The following is a 23,976-nucleotide window of genomic DNA, read 5'->3' as shown; positions in this document are numbered from 1 at the left end:
GGAAAGGGGAGCATGACACACACAGCCCAGCTCTGCCCACACAGGGCATTGCAAACGCATTGCAGAGACGGTAGAAATCCCACTGTAGCGCATGAGTGTGGCTCCCTTAAATGATTTTCCCCAAATGACCTCTGAGCAACTTGAGTGTGCCTGCGGCTGCGGGCCTGGCTCTGCAGGTGTCCCCGTGAGGGTGCACCCCGGTCGGGGGCCAGGGGACCGGCAGGCCTGTGGTGTGGCATGGGGGAGCCAGTACTCCCAGGGCACTCCCACTGCTCCCCCTTCACCCTCCCACACAGAACCCCAGCGCCCACGTGGCCTGAGGGGCTGGGGACTAGCACGCTGCAGCAGGACACAGGCCTTTGCCTGCCGACCCCTTCTTCAGTGTCCCCACCGGCACACACAGCATCTGGCACTGGGGGCAGGACAGGAAGCTGGTGCTGCCAACGGATACAGGAGCACCTCCAAGAACCCAGCAGGCGGCACTACCTGTCCCCATAGGAATCCTCGAGGTGGGCACGTGACATGGGGCTCAATGCCCAGCCTCTTCTGGCCTCTCCTTGCCCTCAGGACTTTCTGGGGCCCCTCCTCATCGCTGCCCACATCAGGACCACACATCAAAAGCCTCCCTGGCATGGCCGTTGACCAACCAGTCAAATCACCCCCTGACCAGGTTGTGGGGTAACTCAAACCCCATTGGGGGCCATGTCCCAGTCATATGTGGTCACATTTCAACCCACCCATGTCTGGGACAAGGAGGCTTTTGCATTTTAATAGGAGCCGCCCCCACAGCCATCCAGGCAGCCATCACCCTCCCATAGCACTCCTGCGCTGCCCCCATGTCTCTGCACTGCCCGAGGCCCAGGGGCCAGCCGCTCGGGTCCTTCAGGCACATGGGGGGCCCCTCACATGACTCTCTGTGCTGAGGCCACAGCCCTGTGACGTCCTGCTGCCTCTTCCTCAAATGAGGGTCCTGCAAGTGCTCCCCAGAGGCAAGTGCAGCGCGGAGGGAGGAGGCTCTGCTCAGGCCTCTGCTTCTCCTCAGCCTCCACCCCCGAATGAGACTCAGAGGCTCAGGGTGGGTGGTGTCCTCGGCCTTGATGGGTTCCTGATGGTGGGGAAGGGCCCTGCAAGGTGCAGCCCCAGTGGGGCCTTAGTTTAGGGCAGGAACACACATGGGGTGGTGCCTGCCAGGCCCAGCACAGGTGGGACCAGCAACCCCAGGGGTCCCACTGAAGCACACCTGCCCCAGGCCGGTGAGATTGTCCTGCACTCCTTGCTGAGACCCAATTCAACAGCTTTTCCCAGAGTCGTGTCCCAGAGAGGGTGCTGTCCGTGTAGCTGGAGCAGTCTGGCACCAGCCCCTCTCGGGGCCCTGAGGACCCACAGGGCCAGCTGCAGGGACCTCCCACCACTTGCTTGTGAGTGGGCTGTCTGGGCAGGAGAAAGCACCTGTGTCTGAGGGGCATGGCGATGCACAGGCTCTCCCCTCTGAGCCCCATCCCTGTCCCCACCCTGTGCAGAGCCCCCATAACACCTTTGCACCCCAACTCCCCACACAGAGGGTCCTGAGCAGCCAAGTCCCACCCCTGACCACACCGGGGCATGTGAATGGGAAGAGCAAATGGATTTAATTAAAATACAGAAAACATCGTATGAGACTCACTGCACCCAGGTGTCACTAGGGAGGCCACCGAAAGAGTCTCCTTTGCAAGGGGTTGGCATAGGTGTCTGTCCCCATCCTGGCGACAGGGCTGGTCGGGAGCAGCCATACCGGCCGCCCACTGGACAGGGGGAGGGAGAAGGATCCAGGGAGCATTCGGCACCAGAAAGTGCTGGGGCCTCCCCCCCACCCCTACCCCCCGCCCCCAGCCAGGCAAGCAGGGCCCTGGGAGGCCCTGAGGAGAGGCTTTGGAACAGCGGCCTGCCCAAGGCTGAGGGGGAGCTTATTTCACACAAGGAAGACTTTCTGGTGCTACCTCTAAATATGTTCTGGGTTAAAGTTATTTTTTCAATCCTCACACGAGGGTATTTTTTCCATTGATTTCTAGAGAGAGTGGAAGGGAGGGAGGATGGGGAGAGGGAGAGAGAGACACATTAATTGGTTGCCTCCCGCCCCTACCAGGGCTGGGGAACTTGCAACCGAGATATTGCCCTTGACCGGGAATAGAACCTGGGACCCTTCAGTCTGCAGGCTGATGTTCTAACCACTGAGCAACCAGCCAGAGCTGGGATAAGTTCTTCACAGGCTTTTAGTCTGAAAAGGATGCAACACTCTCAAAGCCACGTTTCTGGTGTTTTCCATCCAGTGGCCCTGAGCACACGTGGTCATGGCTCTAAAATCACTCAAGCCCTCAAACCAAAAATCCATGAAAACCAATCACAGGTAAGAAAGGCAGTCGAATTGGAAAAGAAAACAGGAGGAAGGAGCGTGGGAGCGGCGGAGAGAGGAGAGGCTGGAAGGCGAGAAGGGGTCCCAGTAGGGCTGAGTGTTCCGCTGGGTTTCCGGGGCTGGACCCCAGGCATGAATTGGGATGAGCCAAGCCTTAGGAAACACTGTGTCCCAGCTGTCACTCCCAGAAAGACCCCTGGCAGCAAACAGGCCTAGCGCCACCCGGGAACAGAGCCCCTTGCAGCAAGGGGCAAGGAGGCTCTCCCCGCTGCGGGGGCAGAGCACTTGGAGATCTGGAGCTTTCTGACCTATTCTAAACCAGCTCAGGGCCTGGAAGCTTTGGCACTGCAGCTCCTCAGCTCAGCGCCAGGCCCGCTCCGTCTGGCCCCAAGTGGAGTGGCCAGGGAAACTTGTCTGGACCCAGGGCCTCCCAACACAGAGGCCTGGAGGGAGGAGCAGCCGCAAAGGGTGACCCGAGGGGCCAGAGGGACACCTCGTTTCCCGTGTTGGCTCAGCCAGCATCAGCCTATCACCGCTCAACTGAAGGCGTGAACACAAAGGCAAGGACAGTCCCACTCCACCCCAAGAGGACACTGAGACCTGAGAACCTCTGGGTGCATCGAGCAGGCTGTTGGGCAGGTGCTGGTGCCACGGAGTCTGCCATGCTGTGGTGCGTTAGGGGCAGGAGGAGCAGAAGCAGAAAGAGGAGGAGCTCGGCAGACAGAGGGAGGAGCAAGGAGCAGAGGCACATCTGGGGCACCAGGGCCAAGACTAGCAGCTGGAGGGCTGCAGAGAAGGGAGGGAAGGAGCTTTCTCTTTCACCAGCAACAGCACTTCATTTAGCACAAGTGGCACAGACTGGCCAGACTGGCGGTGGCGAGGCCAGTTCTGGGCTGGTCCACCCCAAGTGCAGGGGAGCAGGCCCTCGTCAGGACCCTCAGCACAGGGAGAGAACAGGCCACCAGGGGCCCTCAGACAGGCCGGCAGGGCCCAGGGCAGCACAGGAGCCTACAGCAACCCAGTGGGTGGGGACAGACAGACAGCAGCCTCAGAGCAGGAGACACAAGCACAGCGGCCCCAACCACGGGGAATCGGCTCCTCCACGGCCTTGCCTCTCTGCCCCTTCCTGCAGGCGGGCCGGCCCGGGACTGATGCTTACGATTTGGGCTGGAGCCTCATGGAAGGGGACAGCAAAGCTAGGGAGCCACCCAAGAGATGGGTGGCCAGAAGGGCAGACATACTTGAGGTCAGCAGAATGGGCAGCCATGAGGTTTCTGAGGCTCTTGTCAGCAAGAGGGCAACCAGAGAGGCTGAAAGAGAAGAGAGGGGGGGGGGGGTAAGCCAAAGAGGGGAGCAGAGCAGGAGAGGAGGAAGACCCACCACGCAGCACCCCAGCCAGGCAGGCCCGAGCAGGGGACGAACCTGCGGTGGGAGGCATAGTTCCCGGTGATGTGGCCACTGCCGTCACAGCCCGGGGTGGGACAGCTGGACAAAGAAAAAGAGCGTCAGAAGAGAGCGGGGCCCGCCTGCGAGGCCTGCCCCCGAGCCTGAGCAGGGACAGCGGTGGCACCTCTTCCTGAGTCACCCCAGGGGCAACGCCTCCCCCTCAGTCCTCAGAGCACAGTCTCAGCCTCGGACGGCAGCTCCCAGAGAACTTAACTCAGAAAGGAAAAGGGAACCAAGTCAAAGCTCTGTTTGAAGTTAGGGTGTCTCAAGCACACATGTGGGTGCCCGTGAACACATAGGAAGTTCCTTTCCAAAGAGCATGGCCTTCCCTGAGGACAGGGGCCCAGCCAGAGCCCGGAGCTGGCCGTCCTGGGGAGCAGCTACGGAGCAGGAGGTTCAGGACAAGAAGAGGAGCCCCGGGCACAAACAGCAAAGGCGCAGGCTGGGCGCCGGGTGCAGGTGCAGGCCCTCGCCCCTCCTCTGTGAGAGCTGGCTCTCACGGGCCGACAGGAAGGTGTGGGTTCCGTTTGTCTATGAATAGCTCCCAGCAGCCTCCCTGCTCTCCGGTGACACCTGGCTCCCTGAGGACCAGCTCAGAGGGCCAGTTGGCTTCCGGAGCTGAAGGCACATGCCCGGGGCAGTGGTCAGGCCTGGCCGTGGCTTCCCTCAGCCCTGGCCTGGTGCATGGGTAAAACAGGGACTCTTTCTCATTCTCAGTCATGTTCGAGGACCACATGAGAGCCCAGCGCAGTGCAGCGATGATGGACACTGTCCCTGGTGCCTGGTCAAGCCCCCTCTGCATAGAGGGCAGCGGAAGGCCCAGACAGAGTGACCCAACCTCCCAGCCCGGCCCGGCTGCACTCCTGTCCAGACTGGAGTTTCCCCAGGTGAGACTTACGTGAGCAGCTCCTTCTTTATGTCCTTGGAGAGAAACTTCAGCTTAAAGTTGGTCAGGGTGACATCCCCGGGATACTTCCGCTCCTCAAAATTCTCTTCGGACACTTCCTGGTCATCTGCTTCAGAAGAAGCAAAAGAATGGGCTGCTGGCTCTGACTGCAAAAAACCAGCAGGGAGAGGTTTTAACCGCTGGCGGGCCAGGCGCCCGCCCTGGGCTGAGGGAGAGGACCCTTCAGAGCAGTGGTCACAGAAGCGCGTCCTGGAGTCTCCCATCCTCTAGATAAGGGAGAAGAGAACCCTTAACAGACACAGAAAACAGCACCCCAAGGGGCTGGCGCCCCTTGACCTCAGCCAGAGCTGCCCGGCAACAGGAGACCCTGACATCCTCTGCATCCCGCATGGGGTGGCCTTGTCCAGCGGCCGCTGAGCCACCTCCTGAACACACACCTCGCCACCAAAGGTTGCCCTTCAGAGGGTGCACCCGGCACAGTGGGCACCAAATCATCTTGGTGGAAAGGCTGTGATGATGAGGTGGCACAGGAGTAACCACACGCAGAGCATAACAGAATGATCACCGTGACCCACTACCAGCTGGCCCTCGGTCCCCCGGCGACGCCTGCACTACAGCCGGCACTTCCTAAGGCGGCCCACGCAGGCGTCACGGCGGCTCATGACGCACCCCCAGCACTGGTCCTCGCTCTGTGTCCCTGCAAGTGTTCATCCTCTTGGGGCTGAGCTGTCCCTTTGGAAATGGAGCTCAGGGGAGCCCCTCACAGGCCTTCTGGGAGTCAAAGGAGGACACGCCCTGGAGCACCAGCCCTTGGAAGGACTGCTTGAGGTCTTGTCTCTGTTATTGACTCATTCGCCTGATTGAGTTGCAAGCTATTGACCAATGTCACCCCAATAAATTTAATTTTAAAAAAGCTCCTCTTCGGTGTGGACAAGGCTCCCAGAAGCACCGAGCAGGGAGCTCCGGGGGCTGTGGGTGCGGAACAGTGCGGCCGCACTGGAAGGAGCGTCTGAGCTGGGAGCCAGGGTCGTGGTACAGGGACCGAGAAGGCGTGGCTCAGGGTGTGTTGCTAGGGGTGGCCCCGTGGACAGGGGTCCCATGCCCGGGAGAGACAGCTGGGGAGAGGAAGGGACAGGGCTGAGCTGAGGCTTCTGCCTGGAGGGGCTGCTGGCTGCAGGGTAGAGCATGGGAACAGGCTTCAATGGCAGGAACTTTGGGGTGGGGCGTCTGGGCCACCCCATAGATGATGGCCAGTCCTGGGAGGGGACGAGGATGCTCAGAGAGAAGGGGACCAGCCCAGGGATGGGGATCAGCCTGAGGAGGGTTGAGGAAGGGCCAGTGAAGGAGACAAAGGGGGCCACTAGGGACAAAGTCACTGGCGGGGGGAGTGCAGCTAAGTCCTGGGGACAAGACAGGAACAAAGATGACACAGACGCAGAGGCCCCACATGCACTGCAGCCCCACAGGAGGGTCTTGACTATAGACGGGTCTCTGCCAAACAGGGAGGAAGTGGGAGCACAGCTCCAGGTGGGTGGGTCTTGGCCAGCCTCCCTCCACTGGGGCTGTCTCAGAGGAACCCCTCCTCAGTGCCAAACACCAAATTACAGCCATGTGACCTCAGCCTGGGGCCTCGTCTGCTCTTCTGTAAAGTGGGGGTGCATATGACACATGTAGAGGGAGCCTGGCTCACCAGCAAGACAGGATCACGGAGGGGACAGTGCTCAGACGGGAGGTCTCCCTGCCACCTCCTCCTCCTCCACAGGGACCTGCCCTGCCCTCCGGGGGTGAGGGGGCTGGCAGGGAGAAAGGGGCGAGGGGACCTGCCCACACTGAAGAGCTGCCAGGGCGGTGCCGCCCGCAGAGCTGGGCTTTGTTGTTCAGGACACACAGCTCTTCAGAAAAGCCCTCCATCAGCCAGCACCTCAGCTGGGTAGAGCGAATGGGCAGGGACTGCCCGCCACACCCAGACGGCAGCCCAGCACAGGCGCCCAGCTTTTTGCTCTTTACCAGGCGGTGCTTGTCTTGGGACCAGGCCACTGCCCAACACGGAGGCTCTGAGGCCAGGAGTTCTCTCCTGCCTCTGTTCACGGAGCCAGGTGGCCTGGAGAACCCAGGGCTGCTGCTGGGGTTTAGGTGTGCCTATTTGGGAAGTAGGTTGGCGGGAAGCCCCCAAAACCAAGGAGCTCTGAAAGAAGCCCCTTTTTCCCAGACTCTCCAAGGCCCCACCATGTCTTAGAGGCAAAGAGACCACACGCTCACACTGGCAGAAACCCCGCCCAGAGGCAGCTGAGTCCTTGCTGCCCGAGGGTGCAGAACCAATGCAAAGGGACAGGACCCCTCAGGCCGCGAACCCACCTCCTCAGGCTCCTCCTCTCGCTGGCGGCTGGGCTTGGTGTAGTCCAGAGGCCGGTCCCATTCATCCTGGTGTGAGGCCTGGCTGGACTGGGGTGTCATGGAGCTGCCGGGGGCACTGGTGCTGCTCTGGTGCTGGGAGGCCTCAGGAGCCTTCACCCCGGGGCCGGGGCCGGGGCCGCCGCCGCCAGGGAACGTGCCCTCCCGCCTGCGGTGCCTGTGCATACTCAGGTCCAGTGTCCCGTGCTCATCCACCTCGATGGCCACTGCCTACAACGCAAAGGGGCGTCTGCGTCCTGACCTCACACCCTCCCACATGGGCCTCGAGGTCCCGAAGGTGGCGCTGCACAGCGCCCAGACCTACTTCCCTCGGAAGGAAATAGCCAGACAGAAAGAAGCGCCTCCGAGAGACGAGGCCTGAGGCCCAGATGGAGGACATGTGACCGCCCTCCTTCAGTCTCCCAGGACCACAGACCAGGCCCTGAGGGCATGAGCATGGTCAGCCAAGAACATGTGCATGACCCTCAGTCTTAGGGAGACATGAGGGAACATATGTGTGCATGATAGTCTCAGGGAGATATGAAGAACACATGTGTAAGTGACCCTTAGTCTCAAGGAGGCACGTTGGAACACCCATGTAGTCCCTCTTTAGGCTCGGCACACAGAGCTCTCAGAAGGCACCCGTCCAAGCTCTCTGCTCACCAGGAGCCACAGCGGAGGGAGAGGGAGAAAATAGCACCCTCCCCAGATGGACGGGGTGGCCCTGAGAACGCCGCCCTCAGGCCTGTGGCCCTGACTGCAAATTCCTCCAAACAATGTCTGCCTCCGAAGGGGCCCCACAGGGGACACACCAACCTTGCCGGGCGCTTCCTGTGGCTTCGTGCTGAGGTTCTCGGGCCTTTCCCAGCAGCGTGTGGAGAGGTTCAGGATGGCGGTGGCGGCCATGTGCGCGGCCTCTGCGTCGTGCGCGTAGTCGAAGCCTGCAGAAGAGGGTGGAGAGCAGGAGCTGTGCTGGGGGAAGAGGCCTTTGGGAAGGTTTGGCTGCAAAGAGTGAACAACACCACGCTGATGTGCAACTTGGACAGCAGGTGGCACGCAGATGCACATGGGACGGGAGGGTGGGGTGCACAGGGCAGAGCTGCAGGGGAAGGGGTCGGGGCAGGGCCGTTCAGGCTGCTCACATGTGCCCACACCCAACTCCCGCTCGCCCTCCTGTTTGGGACTGAGGAGGCTATGTCTGGCTTGACCAAAATGTGTGCAGAAAGAGTAAAACTCTCCAAAGACATCAGCATCCCTGATATTTAAAAAAAACAAACACAAGTTGCCCATTGGTGAGTGGCTATCACAAGACGAAAGAGTTCTGCCAACAGGATGGCTGTTTGGAATGCCACCCAAGCAGGACAATTGTGTCAATCATCTCAAAGGGCTGATTTTGGTGTCCCCATAATAGTCCCTCCTTTAGTAAAGCAGCATTAACGTTCATACAAACACAAGGCATAAAATGGTGTCTTTCCTAGTAATTGTGCTCTCAGGTCTGAGATTTCTGAGTAATCACAACTTCCGACTTGCGGAGCGCGTGGGCGCTGGTGTCAGGGTGCCATGCGGGAAGGCAGGCTGCCCTGTCCTAGCAAGTGAGCGAGGCGCCATGCTCCAGTACAGCCATCTCGATCGGCATCTTTATTGTTAACTAACAGGTAGGAAAACCATCACTGCTGCGCTCAGGGCCAATTCCTACCAGCAGATGCCAGGTCCATCCCAGGCACCATGGGGCGCTTTTCCATTTCACATGCATCTCCAGGGCTCAGGGCTGGCAAGCAGTGTAATAAGTGACAAAAGGGCAGGAAGGGTATTCCCGAAGGTCCATGTTTATTAGTACAAATACCCAGAAACTGTGTTGCTTACTATCACAAATAGCACCTTGCATCCACCGGGCTGCCCCCAGCAGGAAGGGAAATGGCCCCTGTCAGGTACCAGGCTCAACACAGCAGTTGTCTGACCCGCCCCAGACACACACACACATGCATGCGCACCGATGCACCCACACATGTGCACACACATACACACACACGCACTCACATGCACACACACTCGCACACACCCTGCCTCACTCTGAGAATAAACAGGCTGGGAGTAGGTGGCCAGAAGAGCGGGACCTCTCAGGGTGACCACAGCAGCGATGTCATTCTCAAGCCTTTCGACACACACACACCACAAAGGGCTTGGTTTTGTTTCATGAATAGTGAGTCTGATGGTGAACAAGGAGGGTGGACACTGGGACAGCTAAGCCCTGGGTCTGCCCCATCAGCCCCAGGGCAGATGCCCTCCTAGCCGGGGTCCCTCCACTGCTCCTCACTCTACACCTCCCAGGAGCAATGCTCCCCAACTTACATTTAAAGGCTTTAGGTGAGGTTTCGCTGGTCTGAATCTTTGGGGCAAGCATGCGTTTGCCAAAAACCTGAGCATCAAAACTTGCGTAGTCAAAGGTGACCTTGGAGAACTTCTCCAGCTCCTTGGCCAGGTTGGCCCTGGGCGTGGAAGGGGCCACACTGGGCCGGTAGCTTCCATATGGAGGGACCTCGAGCTGCTTCACGAAGCACATGGGTCTGGGGTGCAGGACAGATGCAGAACCGTGAGGGCAGGACCCAGGAACCCAGTGCTACTCATCCCCCAGCCTGCTCAGGGACCCCTCAGAGCCAGCGGCCAGAGCCCTGGGAGACCCTCCTACATGTCCCGCCACTAACAGTTGTCTGGGGCCTGGTCTGTGTGAGGAAGAATGTCCTGACTCCTTGCAGACAGCATTAGCCAGAGGAGGCAGGGCCTGCGACCTTAGGAGAGCAGGTTTCAAACAGCTCAGCAACAGTGCGCGGGAGCCCTTGGCTGCGGGCCGCCCCAGGGCAGCCTCCAGTGGGGGTGGTATGGGCCCAGGGAGGAAGCTCTGCAGCAGATGTCCGAGAACCCTCAAGGAGAACCCTCAAGACTGGCCCGACGCAGCTCTTCACGGGCAGGAACGATTGAGATGGCCCTTGAAGGGCTGCGGCAGGGATGGGGCAGGCGTTGGAAGGCCACTGCAAGCATGCCGTTCTTTGTTATTGAAGCTCTTGGAAGAATTCAGATATTTAAATGCATAAAAGGTGGCATGAAGACCAGCTCAGAGAGCTCAGAAGCCGGGCAGGAAGACCACCAGGAGGAGACTGTCAATCACTCAGGACGAAGGAGCCTGCCCCCTCCCCTGCCCCCACCTCTGCAGCAGGCCAGAGAGTCCTGTGCACCCTGAAACTGCCCTCCAGCTCCATGCTGGAAGGCCCGCGGCTACTTGAGGCACATGCCCACACCCACATCCACAGGCACGCGCTGCCCACAGGCAGTCCCTCCAGTGCTGTGGCGCTTGAACTCGCCTGAGGATCCGCTCTGAGTTGGAGTCAGTCTTGGAAGGATCTCCTGTCTGCGGCTGTTGCTTCTCGTGAGATTTGGCTAACTTTTCTGCAGCAGCAATGGGACACCCAGACAAACTAGAGAAGGACAAAGGGGACAACTGAGCCTCTCCTCTGGGCCCTGTCCACTGGGCCGGGGACACGGCAGGAGCCTGTGGAGCCTGGGAAGCTGTCACTCCTCCAGAGTTGGCTTTTTCTTCTGCTCTGGGCTCGAGCATCAAAGCACCCACTGCTCAAGTGGTTTGTTTGGGGAAATTCTAAACCAGTGATACAAAGGGCTGCCCTGACCTTATGGCTGCCCTGAGGGGCCACAGCAAGCCCTGCGCACCCACAGCCACCCTCAACATGCCCAGCTTGGCAAGTACCTTCTGTGTGTGTTCCTGTTGCTGTTCACGTGGCCCTGGCCCGTGCAGCCGGGAGTGGGGCACTTGAGCACGTTCTCGTGCATGGCCAAGACTGCAAGAGAAGGATTGTGAGCACAGCCCGGAGGCAGGAGTCCGCCCGGAGGCTGTAGCTTCATAGCACAGGCACACCGCACCTTGAGCCGTGGTCCAGGGCAGTTCCAATCCCCAAGTCTTAGCCCAGTCAGGGCATGCCCCCCACCCCCCACCCGCCCCCTGCCTCCCTGGGGCAGAAACGAACTCAGCTTAGCAACCCCCAGCTGTGCAGTGTGACTGGCTCCTGTCAACCTCCAGTTCAGTTACTGCCTCCAGCCTGGGGCCAGGACAGGCTTGCCCTGAGTCCTCAGGGCGCAGACACAGCCCCTGCCCAGGGGTGGGGGGGGGGGGTGGCTTCATCTTCCTGAGCTGTGCCTCCCATGCCCATCTTCAGGGGGCCCTGACCCAAGCTGCCTTCTCACGGTGCATGACTGGGCACGCTCCATGTCCCCAGCCTCATAGGGCTCACGTATGGGCATCTGGACGGTGCCAATCCAAGGGACAGGGCCCAAGTGGCCACTTGGACACCATCCAAAACCAGCTGTGTCCTGAGCTTTGCAGAGCTACTCACTCTCTGGAGGGATCCTGTCCTTGTGGGGGCACCCTGACAGGCTGCGGTGGTGCGGGTACAGCCCCGTCACGTGCCCGGTGCCATCACAGCCCGGGGTTGGGCACTTGATCTCACGTTTCTCTGCTCTTGAGGAATCTAAACACACAACACACCAGTCAGAAAGTGCCCAGGAAGCTGCAAGCTGGGTGGTGAGAAGGACAGCTGATCCTTCTTTCTGGGCGTGCAGAGAGGAGAGTGGCCAGCCTGCCCCACAGCCCTAGAGGGACCAGGGCTGCACAGTGAGGCTACTCCAGAGAAACTGGTCCACACACGTGGTCTGCCCAGAGATCGGAGAAGCCCGGAGACTGCCCGAGCACCCCGAGAGCAGCTGCTCTGTGGCTGAGAGACACCTGGGGGGCAGCCAACCTGGTCCCTCTGCCAATGGCTTCAGAGTGAGGGCACACCTCCCAGAGCCCCACCCTCAGGGTAAGCCTCGGCAGAGAAAGATGACGGTCAGGGGAAAGGTCCCTGCCAGGACTGGCCATTTGATTGTGACAAAATGAGGAGGACAAAGAAGTTAAGAAACTTACCCAAATCACATGCCTACTAAATGCTGGGGCAGAAATTTAAGCTCAGGTCTCAGTTACCAGCCTCATTTGCTCTCTGCAAGGCCAGAGAGGTCACTCGTGCGTGTGGGGACCCAAAGGGGACACCTGTCAGGACACTGGTGATCTCCGGAGCCCGGCCTTTGCCCTGGAGAAGCTCCTGGGCAGACCAGCCCCTCTGGGAGAACCCGGAGACCTCGCAAAGCCTGGCACCAGCCTTATGGGTCTGTTCCCTGGGTCCCTGCCCTCAACTTTAGCCCTGAAAGCAGGGCACTGCATCTGGGTCCCCTAAGGCCCATCCCACCGGTATGAGTCCCTGAACACCTAGGGTCTGTATCCCCTCTCCAACAGCGTCCCACTGAACTGTGGATCCCAAGTCCACCCTCGGACTGACACCCTACACCACCCCTAAGTCCATGTCACATTCACTCGGGCCTCCTCGTGTCCACGTCCCCTCAAGGCCTGTGCAGGAGCCTGTGCTGGCCTGACTAGGAGCCCCAAACTGCTGTCCCTCAGTCTGCCACCCCCAAAGGGTCTCCCCTGACAGCTCTCCTCGGGTTGAAATAACATCACCATCTGTGTCCCCTCCGCTGTGCCCCTGAATATCTGATCCTGCGCCGGTCCCACAGGAGTGATCGTCTCCAGAAAGCATGGCCCTGTGTCTCCACAAGCGAGGCGGCCCCATGATCTACAGCTCACGCAAGTCCCTCCCAACCCGGTCGCTCCCCAGGCTGTGGCTGAGCCACTGAGTTGGGTCACTGTCCCTCCCCCTCTGCTCAGCTGGTGCCTCAGCTCAGTGCTGCTCTCTGGTGGCCCTGTGTGCGCAGCATGAGCCGTCCTCAGATTCGATGCCTCGTTCTGTGGCATGTGATCTTTGCCCCTTGGCTACGCTGCATCGGGCCGGGTCTCTTCTGGTGGCACCTGCACACCTGGTGTCCCCGGGGGAGGGACAGGGGTGGGCATGTAGGGCCCGCGCCAGCCCTACCTTTGCTGCCGTAGGTCTTCCGCATGGCATCCAGGGGCCTGGCCACCTTTGCCAGCTCTCCCAGGCCCGGCTCCGCGGGCTCGCACGCAGCCCGCACCTGCTCGGCTTTCAGGGCAATGGCCTGCTCCAGGAGGCCCAGGTTTCCCCGGGTCATCATGTCGTGCATCTCGGACTCGTCCGTGACTGCGGACTTCTGGGAGTTCGAGTCCTCATCTTTGCCGTCATCAGACCGCAGCTCCACCAGGACTGAGCACTCGGGCTTGCGGCAGGGGGGCTCAGGGGCCTGTTCTGGGGGGGAATGAGGGGTGCTCTCCCGGCAGGTCACATCAGGAATGACCTCCTCATCATCATCTTCATCTTCCTCGTCTTCGGTCTCCTCCTCCTCTTCCTCTTCCTCCTCCTCCTCTTCCTCCTCCTCTTCAGCTTTCTCCTCCTCTTTCTCCTCATGGCCCTCAGAGACTGTCTGCTGGCAGAGCTCCCTGCTGGCCACGCCCTCCAGGAACTGGGGGCCAGGCCCCTGAGTGCACTCACTGGTGACCTCAATGACCTCCTCGATGTCCTCTGGCTGGATAAAGACGTCCTTCTCCCCTCTGTCGCCGGCGGCCCCTCCTTCCACTTCCTCCTGCACCAGATGCAGGACACTGGGGCCCAGTGTGGCCTGCTGGCTGGAGCCCTCCCTGACCAGGGGCTCCTTGGAGATGTGACCCAGGTCTAGGAGGGAAGTGGCAATGACCTCCTGAAAGCTGCTGTAGCTGCCTTTGGAGGAGCCCATGGGGGTGCCGATGGAGTTGGAACCGAAATGAGACTGGACGGGGCTCCTTCCTGCACAAGATCAGAAAAGCCACATGAAGGGGCCACGGGGAGGCGGGTGTCCAGGCCTCTGTCCCCGCCCAGCAGTGGGCATCAGTGAGGTCATTTGCGTCACTGCCACGGCCTGGACCTGGAGGCCACAGTGAGCTTTCTTATGGGCAGACGGGTAACACCATGTGGTATTTTCTCAAATCACCTCACAAAATGGAGCTCAAAGAATACATCAGATTTTTAAAAATTGTTTCAAAATTGAAAAGTAGTAGACAAATTTTTTTTAAAGGACCCAAATTTAAATATTTTCAGGGCAATGACTAAGATGTGGGGTACTCCCCGCGCCGGCCCTGCAGTCCATGCTCCAAGGTATGGAGCACCCTCAGGTGCAGCCAGAGCTACGGACGGAGGCAGGTGTGGGGACCCTGCAGGACTGGCAACAAGTTAACCAAACCCACCTCAGACCGAGAAGCTCGAGGGTGCGAGGGGGCTTGGAACTTGGTCCGTCACACCAGCATTTGCCAACGGCGGGGTGCCCCAAGGGAAGCCAGTGCAAACAGGGTCCCCTCAATCCTCCTCCATCTCACCAAGTGCCAAGCAGCCCCAGGCTTCACTTCCCAAAGGCCACACAGCTGTGTCCGTGCATCAGTCTCTCACATGCACAGACACACACTCAGTCATACAGCGTTCACACAGCGCAGCGCGGCCTCGCAGGAAGCCCACCGCCTGCAGACAGGGTGCCCTTGTTCTCAGGAAGGGCTTTCTTGGCAGGGCGCTCTCGGCCCAGCCAGCAGCTCTCTGGCTCACACTGGGCGCCTTGATTCGGGGCAGAAAGAACAAGGCACCTTCAGCTGGCGGGGGGTGCCGAGCCTCCTCCTGTCCTGACATCTCGGCCTCGGCCTCCTCCAGAGGTCCTTCCGATTCCTCTGAGACAGAGGCGTCCTTCACCTCGGCGTCCTCGCTGCCGTCGCTGTCCATGCCGTATCCCTCATCCAGAGACAGCTTCAGGGGGGGTGACTTCCGCGTGGACACCAGGTGCTGGGCCTCAGGGCCCTCCAGCTTCCTCTTCTTGGCCAGAGGGCAGCTCTGCAAACTGGAGGAAGGAGGCCAGGCTGTGGCCACCCACAATGCCTCCCTGCCCCCCTGCCCTTCACCCTGTTTCTCTTGGCATCACATCACCATCCCTCTGCTAGAAGCCCTGGATTCGCTGGCGGGGTCGCATGGAGCCCCCAGGATGACTTGAGTCACCCCAGTGTGCCCCGGGTCTGCCCCAAGCTCTCCTACACAGAGTCCTGCGGCCTCCCAGTAGCCCACCTGGGAGAACCAGCGCTTTGCCTCAGTTGGGACAGCCCCTCCGTAACAGGTGGCGTGGGAGGACACCAGCTCAGCAGCCGTGGACAGACATGGAAGGTTCTAGATCTACAAAAGGCTCAGAGCGGTGGATGGGCTACAGCATCCCAGCAGCCCACCCTTCTTCCCAGGAACCAAGGTGAGGCCCACAGGCCTCCTTACCTCCGGTGCCTGGAGTACTTGCCACGGATGTGCCCTGAGCCCGAGCATCCCGGCGTGGGGCAGCTGGGGAGGCAAGCAGAGCGGTCACTGGGGAAGGGGCCCAACCCAGACCTCACCCAGGGGCAGAAGATTGTTTCCAAGCTGTTTGTCTCAGAACAGCCGCTTACAGTTGGCAAAAAACAAATGAAATCACTCCCCACATAACTAACTGTCGGGAGAGTGTCCGTGCGGAGGCAAGGCTCCCAGTGCACAGCTCCAGGAAGGCTCTCCCTCTCCGAGGATGAGGCTTTTCACGGCAGCCAAGCTGCCCGGGGCTGGGCAGGCTCTGAGGCACCCCCAGGACCGGGCCTGAGGTTGGCCCATGGCAACACACAGACTCTGGGATTCTCTGCCTGCAGCCTCGCCCAGCGCTGAGCCAGTGCCCGCAGGAAGGACGGTGCAAACACGAAGGTGTGGTGGCCACACCCGGTGTGGTGAAGCCAGGAGGATGGGTGACCCAGGAGCTGCCATGAGACCTTGGAGGGGGTGATGGTGGGCCTCTCCCAGCCTCCCTCAGGACTGGTGAACAAACGTGAATAGAGGCGAGACCCCAGGAGTTCCTCACCCTTCACCATCATCTGTCTCCCCACCGAACCAAACCGTGGGAAGCGCCAGAAACTTCTGGTCATGAACGTGGACCATGCCACCCAACCCACCACCCAGGAGCACCTCTCCAGTGCCCTGGGTGGGGCCTGGGTGGGTGTGGAGTGAGCATCCTGTGGGCTGTTGGACACATCACAGACTAAGGAATTTAAAGAGCTGTTATCACCCCATTTTACAGAGCAGCAAACTGACACCCAGCAAGATGGAGAGGTCACTTAAAGGAGGGGTCCGAGCTCCCCCTAGAAAGGGGTCACCCCAAGGTGCCCTGCCCAAGGGGAGAAGATCTCCTTTTTAACAGGAGCAACACCATGAGGCCTGAGCTCCACCTTGGAACAGACTTCCCCAGAGCCGAGAAGGAAAGAACATTCAGGCCTGACATCTGCAGGCTTCTGGGGCCAGGAAAGGGGCACCACCCTTGACCTCTGTCCAGACACCCCCAATAATTTCTAACCTGATTGGTCACTGGCCTGAGTGCAGACAGCTGTGGGGCCTGACTGGCCAGAGGACCACCCCTGTGACAGGTCAGGGAGAAACAGGACAGAGTGTGAAGGCAAAGCCCCACCCACACTGCGGCCTTGGGGCGCAGCTGGTGGGAGCACTGCCTGCAGCCATGTGGGGCCTTGAGGCTGCTCTCGGTGCTGATTTTCATTGATTTAGAAAGAAGACGGAAGGAGCAGGGGAACGAGGGGCGGGGAGGGAGAAGTGGAGGAGGGAAGGCGGGAGACATGCCACTGTCACTGTGGATTTCCTTTGCAGGCGCAGAGCTGCAGCCTGTCCTGGGCTGGCTGTGGCAGGCTGTGCCCCACCCTTTGAGACTTTCCACAAAAGCTCCTTGTTACGGGGGATTGGAAGCTGAGGTCCCAATTAGTCGATTAATCACTGAGTTAATCAGGCAATTAGGTGGCAGCTGCTGGGGAGGCCTGCGGGGCACTGGCGCTGCCTCAACACATCACCTGCCCTGAGACACACCTCCGCCCACTGATTCAGAAGAGGCCTGGCCTCCAGCCGGCCTGTGTGCAGCACTGGTGAGGGCCACTCGGGAGGCACTGGGATACAGGCTCGCGGAGGGCCTGGCGTGGGCAGCACTGAGCAGACCTGGAGACCGCTCCCCAGGTCTAAACACGAACAGTGTGTGTGGCAGCAGATGGACCCGGACTGAACCCCAGGAAAGTGTCTGTCACCTCTCGCAGTGTGAAGGGAAAGGCCACCGGACCACATGTTCTCACCCAACACTTAAATCCGCCCCAGAGGCAGGAGGTGCTGGGGCCCCACCTGTCCCAGCCTCCCGGCAGCTCATCTCATCACAACCCCTGTGCTACCACCCAGACACCAGGGCCATGCTTGAGCTGGTGAAGGGACAGCTGGGGTGCAGGTGACACGGAGCTCTGGGGCGATGGGGCCCATGTCCTCACCCACAGAGTGAGCCCTGAGCTTCTCTAACCTCACAGTGCTCCTGGCACACCACAGCTCTCCCTGTGTCAGTACCCACAGTGGGCATCCCACCAGGACGGGTGCCTGTCTGTTTGTGGTAGGGGGCAGTTCTAGCTTGCTACCCGTCAGCCTGTGGTGCAAATGTGCCCACTGTGGGCGACGTGCACAGAGCGCCGTTTGTGGCCATCGGTCACATACCCGTGTGCAGCTCATGGCCACGGCAGCTGTGTGATGCCTTGGTGCAGTCCACTCCGCTTTGCTAATGTCAGTTCTCGGGAACCTGAAGAGCAGCTGGATACACTATTGCTAGAACGCTGGGCGCCCATTCTACCCTGCTTCTCCATAGGAAACTAGATGGGTGTCTGTGACCAAGTCCACGGGCACCTGTCTGACTAACGAAGCTGGAAAGCCTGGCGCTCACAGAGCCTCATTCACCTGGCTGGGTCTTCTCTTAGGGTGTTTCAAAGCAAATCTATTTGAGTAATTTTCTCTTCAAGAGAATATCCAACCCTTTGTGTTTGCTTTTCTAACTTCTTCATAACTTCATCTATTGGCAGAATTAATTGCCTTTACCAAAGCAGAAGCCAGGATGTCCCCAGGTGAGCGTCACACGGCCCGGCCAGGAAGCGGGCCCTCCTCTCAGAAGCTTCTGCACCTGTGCTCAGGGCCTCGGGGGTCCCGCGGCCTCTCTCAGGGCGCCTGGTCTGCCTGCCGCCCACCCTCACCCTCTCACCCTTGACCCCGGACTGTGCTTTGAGCTGCAGAGCATCTGGTTCTGCTCTTTTGGCTGGAAAGCTTTAACCCTCTCACCCTCCGGTTCCCACTCACAATGACACCAGCAGGCACAGCTTCCAAGCCGATCCCTGACATCCAGACGGCACAAGCAGCCAGCGTGGAGCCTGCCCACGCCGGGGCTCTGAGCCTCCCGCCTCCTGCCCACGCCCCTTCCCTTTTGAAACCAAGTTAGAGCCCAGAGCTCGGGGGACTCTGGGACACTTTGGGGTCCTCCCGTTCTCCTGGTTGGCAGCAGCCAACCGCTCAGCAACCACCTAGAGAAGAATAAAGTGGTCCTGGCCCCAGTTGTTCCTCCGTCTAGTGTGAGTGCATGGAGGGCCAGCGAGGTGGAGCCGGCATTCTGCGGAAAGGCCATCAGCCTCAGGAAGGGCATGTTCTGTCTCCAGCTGGGAGTCTGGAAGCTCACAGAGACTTCCATGGGTGTGCTGGTCGCCCCAGCTCCTAAGCATGGCATCTTGAGGTGTGGCACACCCACCAGCGCCTGCGGGACCAGGCACGGTGCTGCCCCAGCACCAGAGCTGCTGGACAGAGGCCCTCCATCCTCCAAGGATGCGCAGCGTGCAGGCTGCCTCACAGGGAATTTGTGGAGATTAAATGGGGTACCCAATGCCCACATGGCATATTGGGGACCCTCGGCAAGCAGCACCTCCCCTTCTTCCCTTGTATTCTGAGCCAAAACGCGTCGGCACTGCCTTCCTCAGAGAAGCAGGGCCTGGGGCCGGTTTCTTTGCCAGTCACTAGACCAGGGGTGGGCAAACTTTTTGACTCGAGGGCCACAATGGGTTCTTAAACTGGACCGGAGGGCCGGAACAAAAGCTTGGATGGAGTGTTTGTGTGAACTAATATAAATTCAAAGTAAAGGAGCAGAGGGGAGAGCAAGAGAACCCTCCGCTCTTTCGGCTCCGCGGGCCGGATAGAACAGCCGAATGGGCCGGATCCGGCCCGCAGGCCGTAGTTTGCCCCCGGCTGCACTAGACACCACCCCCTGGGGCTCTGTCTGAGACCAAGGTCCCAGACCCCGGGAAGAGCCCATCTGCAGGCAGTGTGGAGAGGGGTGCTGGGCAGGCAGTGTGGGGAGGGGTGCTGGGCAGGCAGTGTGGGGAGGGGTGCTGGGCAGGCAGTGTGGGGAGGGGTGCTGGGCAGGCAGTGTGGGGAGCGGTGCTGGGCAGGCAGTGTGGGGAGGGGTGCTGGGCAGGCAGTGTGGGGAGGGGTGCTGGGTAGACAGGCACATAGGCATTGGGATGGGTTTCCTTCTGGCCATCCCCATCCCAAAGGCTTTGGCCAACCCAGGACAGAAGCCAGCAGGTGAGGGCACCTCAGCCTTCAGCCTCCAGGAGGGGCCTGGCCCTCGGGCTTGCACTCGCACTCGCTGCAGTAGGCTGTCCTTCCTCCTCTTCAGAGCTTGGCCCCTGGCAGTGTGGCCTGGATCTGCAGTCGCAGACTCTGCCACGCGAGACCCCAACACACCGCCTGCGTTTCCCAGTCAGTGGAACCCTTGGGCCCGGAAGCCTGTTCCATCTCGAGCCAAATGGGCCTCAGACCGTCCAACACAGAGCCTTTGTGACCCCACCAAGACAGCCCTCATGACTGCGGGAGACCCTGTGACAGCCCTGCCAGTGGTAGCCAATGTGCACAGGCTGTGCCCCTGCCATGAGGCGGCTGCGTGGTGGGGCCAGGGCAGAGGTGGGGGGCGGGGGGTGACAGCTGACAGGTGCCAAGGAGAGAGGGGCTTCATCAGGGAACGGGGCCAGAGGTGCAGTTGGTCAATCCCAGGAGCCCGGTGAGGGATATTAGGAAGTGCAGGGTCATGGGCACGACACACTCGGCGCCAGCGGGGAGTCCTCTTACCTGAGCTCGGCACCTGTGGGCTCCAGGGGTGCTGGTGAGAGACAGGAAGCACACGGAGTCAGCATTAAACGGGCACAATGGGGGCATGGCGGCCACCCTGTGGCACCTCCTCCTGACCTGCTAGTCGCCTTAGGTCCAACCTGGGAAGGCTGGTGGCTTTGGAGGGACAAGCGCCCCCACCCGACACAGGCTCCTGGGCCCTCAAGAGCCAGTGGGCACCTCCTCTCTAACTGTGCCGAGAACGCCCTGTGGAGCTGCGTCTGCCTGGCACCTCGCCCGGCGCTCTGTCTGGGAGAGCTCCGCAGCGCCCACAGCCCCCTGAGGCCACCAGAGGCCTTAGACCCAGGCCCCAGCCAGGGAGGAGCAGGCAGGCGGGCATCGCTGTGGGCCGTTCTCCTGCGGGGAAGTGGCATCCCACAGCCTTGGCCTGGGACTCGGACAGAGCCAGCTGTGGGTGCCAGGATGGACGGGGAGGCAGCACTCACCTCGCAGGGCCTTGGATCTGGTGCGAGCACGCATCTCCTCATTCTCTAAGCTCATCTGCAAGGAGAAGCAGCTGTCATGTTCAGAGGAAGACAGGGCTGCCGGACCTGCCTGAGTGCTTTCCAGCCCCAGCTTTGCTGGTGAAGGCGGGTCTGCGACACCGAATCCAAGGAATGGCTCCCAGGGCGGGAAAGACCTGGGATCTGGAGCAGCAGTGCTCCCCCACACCCTCCCCCCATCCCCGGGTCCTCCCATCCCCTGTGCCTGCCCCACCCCAACCGCAGGTTCACACCTGAGGAGGGCGGGGCCTGCTCCACACACTCTCATGGGGCTAGGGGCTCAGATACCAGGGCAGTTCACCGGCGCAGACTCCACCCCATTGTGCCCCCGTCAGAAACAGGTGGCCAGGACCTGGATGGACTATCCAGGAAGCGTCCAGAGGTGGGACAGCTTTGAGCTTCACTGTGTGCTGTCCCAGGAACAGTCCAAGGACAGGTGGCCTGAGCTCAGGGACAGTCCCTTAAGTGGGGCAGGTCACCCCTGCGTGTGTTCCTAGAGGCTGCTCGGCACACCCCACCCTGGGGACTACAGCGGGGACTAGAGACACATCTCTGTGTGCATAGCCACATCGACAATGTGAAAAAAACAGCTAAAACTAATGCTAATACTAAACTTAGCCCAATCTACCCAGAACACTATCATTTCAACAATGATTGATATGAAGATTGTGAATGAGACGTTTGTTCTGTGGTAACTCTGAGAAACCTTGCGTGTCTCCTGGTCTCAGAGAACATCTGCGTGAGCAGCCACCTGCCACATGCCCACAGCCACCAGGCTGTGTGGCCTGCCCAGAGGCGGAGGCCATATCTGTGAGAGCCAGGCTGGGGCGTGAATAAAGGCCAGCGATCAGCTCGCCAGACCCACCAGCCCTACCCAATGCCACTTCTCCCAGGAGAGGCTGAGTGGCACCTGCAAGGGGATGAGACACAGTCTAGACCAGCGGTCGCCAACCTTTCGGACCTCACAGACCACCAGTGATCTGCGGACCACCGGTTGGCGACCACTGGTCTAGACCCCACCGGAACCCATTAGTGATGCCCCCCAGTCCCCACCCCTGATCCACTTTGGTGGGGGACACACCCACACTGTCCTCCAAGGAGTCCCGGGAGAGCCCCAGGGGCTACAAGTCATAAGATGGATCCTTGGCCTGTGTCACTCATGACACATCTGGGCAGCAGGCGACGATGAGGTAGAGCATTGGGCAGGAGCCTCGACATGCTCTGTGTCTCCAAGAGAGAGCGGCCTCTGCCCGGTACCCACACCCGGGAGAGCGGGCCTCACCGCTCACTATGGTCAGGAAAAGGAGGAAGCAGCCCCACCTGTCTCAGGCCACCACTAAGGCTGCCAGGGGGACAGTGGACAGTGGGGAAGATGTGTCAGGAGAGAGGGAGCCGAGACAGTGGGAGCAGTGTCTGGGGTAGCCCCTGGGAAGACAGGTGGAGAGATCCCCAAGTAGTGAGATGAATTTTGCAGAGGGAAGCTCCCCCAAGCAGCACTAACATATGGTGATGTATGTGATTTGTTGAGGAAAAACCAAAACCTGGGGTGACTATGCGGGGCGGGCGTGGGCCGTGCGCTGAGTGCAGCTGTCCAGCAGCAGGAGTCGGGGGCTGCACTTTCCACGTTGGAGGCTCCCTGCGGACCAGTGGCTCACAATGGGAGTGAAAAGAGGAGCAGGTGTCCAGGGGCTTCATTACCCTACGAGCCTCACACTGCGGGCTGCAGCGCCCGCCAGGCAGGACGCACCGAGGCTGACGCCTGGCTGCCCGGCACCTGCTTGCAGCTGAAATGCAATCTATCGCTCTTTTTTTGTGATGTTTCCCAAGGAAGTTGGCAAGCACCCTGCTAGGTTAAAGTGTTCCTGGGTAATTTGGATTTCCTGCAGATAAATTATTCAAAGAGCAGAGAACAGAGAAGGTGGCAGGGGTGGGTCGTGGACGCCACCTCAAATGGCAAGCTCTTTGCCGAGCTAACAGCTGTGGCCTCTGTATCGGATGGTCGATCAGTGAGTTCTCCTTGGGGCATGTGGCTTTGATTTTAAAAGGGAAAAAAAACTGAATTACAGGAGGGAAGGTGGGTTGGCTCTTTAACGTGAGAGTGAATTGGGAACATGGCAGCCAAGGCTGCTTTCTGAGCTGTTTGGAAGTGGTCCTGGCTCCTCGGAAGCACTGGGCAAGGCTGCAATGACCCCAGTGAGCTCCAGGGCTCCCGGAGCACCTCCGGCTGAGGGTGCCGCTCCCATCCCAGGTGGAGCCAGCACACCCAGCAGCCCCCATTTTGCAAAGGCAAGGAGACACGTCCCCATTTTTCATTCATTTATTATTTAAAAACCCTTCACTTGTTCCAAGCACAAATCCATCAAGTTTCTGTTTTGGAGCTGCCCACAGATAACTAGACAGCCTCTCCCCTTAAGGGGGAAGGCCCCTTGGCACAGCTGAGCATCCTGCAGCCACTCTCCCGGGCACAGGAGCCCCTCAGAACCCGCCTGTGTTTCTGTAACTCCAGCTCGTTCTGCCACAGGAGCCTTTCCCACTTCCCGTGCTCCTTAAATGGCTCTAAGCTCTCATTAATATTTCACTAGTTCTGCCTTCAAAAGGAAAACTGGGGGGAGGAGGGGGCGGGGAATTTACAGATGCAGACGCACCGGCGTTGCCACATCTGCGAACCAGAGAAGGTGGTCCTGTCCTGTGTCGTCTCAGGACCCACGTCATCATGTGGCTCTCCCTGCTGTCCACTCAGCGTGTGACCAAAGCACAGGCGGGTCTCACAGCCACATGCCACAGAGACCAGCCCTCGTCCAACCGTCTGCATATTGCCGTTGCCCAAACTGGGTTCCCTGGGTTGAATATTTACAAACTGGGAACCAAGCCCATGTGGTCAGCAGCCTCCAAACCTCATCTGGACTCTGGGGCCACAGAGGTGAGCAAGGCGCTTGGGCCCAGCCAGTGACAGAGCGGACAGGGAAGGGTACTCTGTACCCAGGAGGGTGCAGTCCACATGGCCCACAGGCTTTGTGCATCTCCACTTTTATCCCAGAGGCCAGGTCTGTCCACCCCCCAAGTTCAGGGACTCTAGGGTGGTCTCTGGAGGTGCCCTCCACCCCCCCTTCCCTCAAGTCCCCAGCCCCACCCCGTCTATCGCCTCTCTCCCTCTCTTTCACTCCTTTCTTCTCCATTCTTCCCAGGCCTTCACAGCTGAAGAGCCTCCCTGCCCTTCTGCATAGACAGCTGAGGCCCAGCCCCGAGGAGCCTCAGACAACCTGCCTGCCAGCCCGAGGGTCCTTCACTCTAGGGAAGGGGGTG

General features: G+C 60.0%; 1 protein-coding gene across 1 annotated transcript in view; it reads right to left on the bottom strand.

Annotated features, from left to right (window-relative positions):
* The window catches only part of MYT1 (myelin transcription factor 1), a 53,412-nt gene that overhangs the window by 10,264 nt on the left and 19,172 nt on the right, over window positions 1-23,976 (bottom strand). The window contains exons 3-16 of the mRNA XM_080686457.1: window positions 20,617-20,671; window positions 20,132-20,162; window positions 15,416-15,478; window positions 14,749-14,996; window positions 13,103-13,924; window positions 11,534-11,668; window positions 10,891-10,981; window positions 10,490-10,603; window positions 9,483-9,697; window positions 7,950-8,074; window positions 7,098-7,364; window positions 4,734-4,888; window positions 3,812-3,874; window positions 3,631-3,699 (exon numbers count right to left, since the gene is read on the bottom strand). Of these exons, the coding sequence (XP_080542583.1) occupies window positions 3,631-3,699; window positions 3,812-3,874; window positions 4,734-4,888; window positions 7,098-7,364; window positions 7,950-8,074; window positions 9,483-9,697; window positions 10,490-10,603; window positions 10,891-10,981; window positions 11,534-11,668; window positions 13,103-13,924; window positions 14,749-14,996; window positions 15,416-15,478; window positions 20,132-20,162; window positions 20,617-20,671 (2,453 nt within the window). The remainder of the gene's footprint in view (window positions 1-3,630; window positions 3,700-3,811; window positions 3,875-4,733; window positions 4,889-7,097; window positions 7,365-7,949; window positions 8,075-9,482; window positions 9,698-10,489; window positions 10,604-10,890; window positions 10,982-11,533; window positions 11,669-13,102; window positions 13,925-14,748; window positions 14,997-15,415; window positions 15,479-20,131; window positions 20,163-20,616; window positions 20,672-23,976) is intronic.

The sequence above is a fragment of the Plecotus auritus genome (genome assembly GCF_963455305.1).
Source record: "Plecotus auritus genome assembly, chromosome: 8".
Classification (NCBI taxonomy): domain Eukaryota; kingdom Metazoa; phylum Chordata; class Mammalia; order Chiroptera; family Vespertilionidae; genus Plecotus; species Plecotus auritus.
The sequence above is the reverse complement of the archived record's forward strand: the minus strand, read 5'-3'. Positions and strand labels throughout refer to the sequence as shown.